At 36.2% G+C, this 6,380-nt stretch overlaps 1 protein-coding gene across 1 annotated transcript; it reads right to left on the bottom strand.

Moving 5' to 3' along the window:
* Positions 1-2,691: 2,691 nt before the first annotated feature.
* LOC111509142 (uncharacterized) lies at positions 2,692-5,900 on the bottom strand. Its single transcript, XM_023164833.2, has one exon. The coding sequence runs from the start codon at positions 5,349-5,351 to the stop codon at positions 2,910-2,912; it is 2,442 nt and encodes an 813-aa protein (XP_023020601.2). The 5' UTR covers positions 5,352-5,900; the 3' UTR covers positions 2,692-2,909.
* Between the last annotated feature and the right edge of the window lie 480 nt (positions 5,901-6,380).

The raw sequence follows: 6,380 nt of genomic DNA on the forward strand, positions 1-6,380 counted from the left end.
TTTAAATTTATTTTTATGCATCATTTCTAGAGATTTGGAATAATGCTTATGTACCAAATCTACTATTTATACTTATTACCTTGCATTTTTTCAACCTATACAAGAATTTGATTTCCTACCGATTTCACCACTTTGTTCTACATTATTTAGGATATCTTATGATATTTCTATGTTGTAACGGTTTCATTTGTGTAATAAATTATTATTATTATTATTATCAGCGATTATAATCAGAAATAATATTGTATCTGTTGTGGAAAATTAAAAGAGACAGAACAATCTTTAGGATTAATTAGAAATGTTGAAATATTTGAAAAAGTGAGTTGTCAAAAGCTTCCTTAGTTACGAACATTAAATGATACCTAGAGAAAATTAAGGTAGATATTCATTCAGACATAAGTAAGGTTATACCAAATTTAAGTTTGTGAGTGAACTAGAATTAGAGATATGAAATTTCAAAATTTGAACTTCTAAAAATCTAAATAAAATCTAAAAATTTGTTAATCACAATACAAGTTATCAATTATAATTGAACTAAAACCAATATGACCTACCGCAAAAAGCCATGCCAAAAAGTGAGATCAAGAAAATTTTCTGCTGCAAACTCAACAGATTAAAAAAGACAATTTGTGTAACAACTGATATTTGAAATATTAATATTATGGTGCGTTCCGAAATTCATGCTTAGTTTATAATTGTTCAAGTCTTTTACACCGTTTATTGAATTGTTCTTTATTAGCATTTCTATTGTGTCGCTTCAAAACTTTATCCACAGGTACAACTGCAGATCGTGTTGCTTGCTGGTAAGTTTTATTTCATTTTAACGAACCCACTTGAGGTTTTGAGAGAGATTCCTATATATTAAGATATAGAAATTTGAACGTAACAAAAGAGTCTACCAAAATTAATGAAAACATTAATATTGAATGAAATCAACAATGAAACCTATAAAATCAAAATGTATTTCTCAAATACAGTATATATATACAGTAGAATGGATTAACGTGGTCTCTCAGTCAAAAATCAAAACTCTGCTATGCTTTGACAAATGTCAAACCAAAAACATTCTATATATGTTAACTTCCTTCATCAATTTATATGTTGAATTCATTGTGTTTTCACTCATTTTTACTGCCCTGAAGAAACTTCCCAATGGAAGCGAACGCTTGGCAAAGTAGAGCAGAGTTTTGATTTTTGATTTTTTGACTGAGAGACCCCGTTAATCCATTTCTTATGCACATTTCTCCAGTCGCTAAGATTATCCACTTTATATTATCTACCCTATATATGTCCTTCGTTTTTTTGTGTATTGTAGTCGAAGGTATTCTCCAACGCGAAATAAGGAAAACAATTTTTTGTTATTCAAGCTTTCGGAAAATTAATTTCTATAATAATGAAAATGAAAGCAAACCACGAATGAATGAATGCAATCATGAAATAAACTCACCAAAGTTAGGATAATAAAATATCGTCGACATTTCCAAAAAAAATACAAGCACCCAAACTGTTATTAGCCGGAAAAGTTTATGTTTTCCGGAATTTACCAGAACTTAACAGGTGAGAAACAGAATTGAGATCTCAAGATTTGAGAATATATTTAATTTTTCAAGTTTTGAATATATTTCCATAATTCATATTTGTTTTCATTAATTTATAATAACTTTTGATGGAATAGAAATACTGTCTTCTGTTGATAGGGTTGTTTAAACTTGATATGTATTTAGGTGTTTGAATGTGTTATTGTTTATTTCACTATTATATTCAGTTCGTTTTCATATATATTCAAGTAACCATTTTTCAAATGAAAAAGGCTACTACAATCAAAGGACCTGCATAAAATACTTTTCATTGTTATATCCATATCTAAATGACGCAAGGCAATAATAGAAAAGTTATCAAAATGTTATTAACAACAGGTTTATCCAAATTTTCATTGAAGTGACCGTGTCGATTGATGTTTGGAATAATTTTTTCATTTATTGCAAAATTCAGGTGCATGTAATTTTTTTTTTAAAAGATCTTTAATGATACAATCAGATTGAATGGTAATTATATGTATGAATAATCACCAAGATATAAGTTCAAATTTCATTCGGAAATGGTTTATGGAAACCTATACATGCTTCAGTTTTTGAATTTTTTCTGTTTTTTTTCTTCAATTGTAATACTATAAACATTGAAATATTTCCATTGGATCAATATTGGTATTGACGAAGCTGCAGAAGGGTCATAAATGATGTTTCTCAATCAACAGAATATGTGGTGTCTAAAATTCATTACTCATTCAAGTGACACTACATTGTGAGATTTTCACTGAACTTTCTACAGAACCACATCATGTATTTTACTTTCCAATAATTCTTTAAGGAGTATTCATACTACTGATTGAAAATTCTCACAATAAAATGTTGTTTTGAATAGAAATACAAAATTTCAAGTTCAAAGTGGGAATTAAAAAAAATGTGTTTAAAGTCAGAATTCAACAGAAATTCTGAAATAGCAGTCGGAATTTAACAAAATTATTATCAGTGAATACCGACTTCAACCTTGAAATATTGTTGAATTCCGTCGTTGAACATCAGAAAAAGACACTTCAAAATTATTTACTGGCTGGTTGTGTAATAATTTTTTTTTAAAAATCATCAATATGTTTCTGAGTCCAAAATTAAAATTGCCAAGTATTCAGATAGAATAAAACAAGAAACTGTAACATTTTCTGAAAGACATCCTATATTTATGCTCCAGCCTTTAAATATATATAGCATTTCATCCATTTCTACAATATTTTACAATTCAAGTACAAAATAGTTGAGACATACAAAATAGAATCCACGTTTATCACAAGCGAACGTCTAAGTGACGGAAGTTTCATAGAGCACTCTGCGCTCGTCATCGACACCCTCCAGATGTCACCACAGATCGGTAACGGTGGGCAGGCTGATGGCCACCTCGATGTCTTCCTCCCTGTATACTTTTTTATTCCTTACGAATCGAACCGCCAACACAAGAAAAACCGCCCCGGCAGCTACCACCCCCACAGCGAGAATTAGCATTCCGGGATGCACAAAGTTACCGTTCTTTTTATTGTTGGTGTACATCGACATCTTCCCGTCCCACTGCGGCGAAGTTACCATCGATCCCGATTCCACCGACTCTTCTGAAGATTTATTAAAACTCTTCTCGTCGCGAGCGATGAGTAAATCCCGAGAAAACTTAGATATGAAGCTGCTATCGCTCGGAGACGGTCTATTACTTGCGGATTCAGGCGTCTCATTAGCATTTTGAGCCGTCATCACGGTGGTTTGTTTAAAAGGATTCAAAGTTTCGGTAATTGCCACTTTACCTGTCTCGTTAAAGCCATTCTCATCGTCTCCGAGCGATTCGGACCCCTGGAAAAGAGCAGTTAATGCTTGCTTTGCTTCGAAACTTATTGAAGTAGAAGTTAGAATTGATTTGTTTTTGAATAATTCGTTTTCGAAATGCAAGTCTTCAACAACTACTTTTTTGGTTATATTTTTATTTCCTTTTTCAAAGACGAAGGGTTTTTGCACTTTCAACATACTCGATAGTTGTTTATGTATAAAGTTCAGCTCAGTTACCATTATTGAATCATCAGTTGAACCTTCTGTTTCCTGTATGTCGACTAGTGGCACTCCCCATAAATCTGGGGGACTAGAGCATACAACGTCGCGGTATTCCAACGTATCTTGTCGCCTCAGCCACGCTCCTAGCCAGTGTAGTTGCGTGCAATTCAAGCGATTGCGTCTAATATGAAGATATCGTAACTGTGGCAGGAAATGGAGTAGATCCGATCTTATATACTCCAAGTTCGTTCCTGACAAATCCAACTCCTGCAACTGTTTTGAGGCTACTAAAGTCGCCGTATCCGCCAAAAGTTGGCGTGCTAGTCCAGGACTATCTGATAAATCCAGTGTGATTAAATCATCTGGAGTGGATAATGGAAAAGAGTTTTCCTCTGCTGGGGATATTATTCTCATTGACGAGAGCCTTAATACCTGTAGTGCAAACGGTCCCGTCAGACTTCCCGGTTGAAGAACTATGACAGGGTTCCTCGACAAATCCAGCGTTGCCAGAGATTGTAGATGACTGAAAGCGCCTTGTTCTATTACGCTAATCTTATTGTCGTTGAGCAGCAGCACCTCGAGTACCACCAATCCGTGAAGATCCTTCTCCGACACTTTTTCCACGTTATTATGCTCGACGTGGAGGGCTTTCAGTTTCTCCGGAAGACTCCTGGGGATTTCCTGTATGTTATTGTCTGAGAGATAGAGGACGGCAAGAGAATCCAGCCGGCCGAGTGCGTCTTCTTCTAGTGTTATAAGATCATTGGATGCCAAATCGAGAAGTTGCAGCAGAGGGTACGAGTCCAAATCACCGCAACTTACCGACCGTATGTTGTTGCCCGCTAATCTAAGAGATCGTATCGAATGTGTTAGAGCGGCCGGAACCTGCTTGAGTCCTGTTCGTGAAGCGTCGACTATTTGGAGTTTACGACCGGTCCCCACGAGAACTGCAGAGTCCCGTGATGATCCCAGTTTGACATTGCCGGCTAGTAGTAGACGTGTTAAGCTAGGAAGTTCGAGAGACCCGGGGGCAATGCGAGAGAGTTGATTCCATGAAATATCGAGCTGCTGAAGAGCGGTTAGTTGGGAGAAACAGGTCTCGTCTAAGACCTCCAACTGATTGCTACTAAGGTTTAGGTACTGAAGAGACTGTAGTGGAGCTAGGACGAGCTTGCTGATTGAGGTCAATTCATTTCTAGATAGATCTAGGCACTTCAGATTTTCAAGGCCCAGAAATCCTTTGTTACTTATGTTAGATATTGCATTAACGCTGAGGTTCAGGGATTCCAAAGATTGGAAGATCCAAAAAAAACTGTCGTCAATGTTCTCGAACGTGTTTTGAGAAAGATCAATATCCTTCAGGGTCGGCAAGTTCAGAAATAACTGCGGGAGCACCGTGAGTTTATTGTCAGTTAATGTCAGAGACTGGATCCACTCTAATCCTTGGATAGTCTCATTGGCGTAATTAAGTTCACTTTTGCTTATTGTTAGATCAGTGAGAATTGGTAAACTCGATTTGTGGTCCTTCAAGCACTTAATGACACTCAACAACTGTGTTTTATTCACGTTACTTATTCGGAACTGCCGAGTAGTATTATCGAGTTCTCTAATAGTGTTTGGTTGATACACATTGCAACTAACCGAAGTGAAGTAGAATGAAGTTTTCGGCAAGTCGTCTCTAGGGTAGTACCTACACTCACACATGTTCGGACACATTCCTTTGCTTACGCCGATCATGAGCATCAGAATCAACGCCAAATAAAGCATTGTTCCTCTCACATAACGCGATCGCGCAACAACTATCGTGTGGATTTGATGAGTATCGCACCGTGAAGCATTTCGACCGGCTGCACGCTGTCTACTGATATCTGACACTGACGCTCGACGTCTCGACGCTAGGATTCATTCGTGATGTGCGCATTTTACTGCGCCCTATGAACTGCACTGGTCGGGGTTTTCTCTTTTCTATATGTTCTTTTGCATTCCGAACATGCATGAAGTCAATATGCATTATCCGATTGAGTTTTCTGTTGGGTCATTTGAGGACCGTGGAAGTGACCGCGCTGTTCCTTTATGGGCCCGGGAGAAATGGAAGCTGTTTTCGTAGATTTTGCCAAGGACTATCACACTGTTTACGAGTATTGTCGATTTTTAGTTCCTATATGGTTTCTCCGGTAGACAATTTATCGATACTTTTATTTCTGATCTTAGTCTTTAGTTCTATTCGTGAGGTAAATCAATGAAGTTTACGAAGATAAGGTGTCACTCAGACTCCTGCACGTTATGGTTTTTTAACGAGGAATTTGTTAGGAAATTGAGCTTCTGAAAAAGAAAGTAATTAATTTCAAAATGAACTCTTTACAAAAATGTGTAGATCATGCAAAGAAGAACATTTCACACACAAACTGAAAGAAAACGCCCTCTCAAAACTATTACTTTCATATTAACATTGAATCACACGAAATAAAAAATACTTTCGAAACAACTATTTCATGAACATTGAGTCATACGAAAAACACTGTTTCCTATTCAGTTTCTACTTCAAACATTAGTTGTAAAATTGAATCAGATATTATTCACAAGATTGCTACAGAATAGTATTCAAAACAGGTGAAATTTCACGTACATGGGACACTGTCATTCTCAATGGCGGACATCGATGTTTCGGAAGAAGACACTTGCCTTATTGCCTCTTCAGCAGCCATCTGAATAACATTACAAGATGAAGCACTCATTCATGAAATTATGACTTTATGTCACGAATGAGTTGAATCTACTCATGTCATCGATGACAGT

Source organism: Leptinotarsa decemlineata, unplaced genomic scaffold, assembly GCF_025532065.1.
Source record: "Leptinotarsa decemlineata unplaced genomic scaffold, Ldec_3_MD MMD2_tig00000026_RagTag_RagTag, whole genome shotgun sequence".
NCBI classification, from domain to species: domain Eukaryota; kingdom Metazoa; phylum Arthropoda; class Insecta; order Coleoptera; family Chrysomelidae; genus Leptinotarsa; species Leptinotarsa decemlineata.

Coding starts and splice junctions, on each gene's coding strand:
- LOC111509142 (XM_023164833.2), bottom strand. CDS start 5,351: ATGCTTTATTTGGCGTTGATTCTGATGCTCATGATCGGCGTAAGCAAA.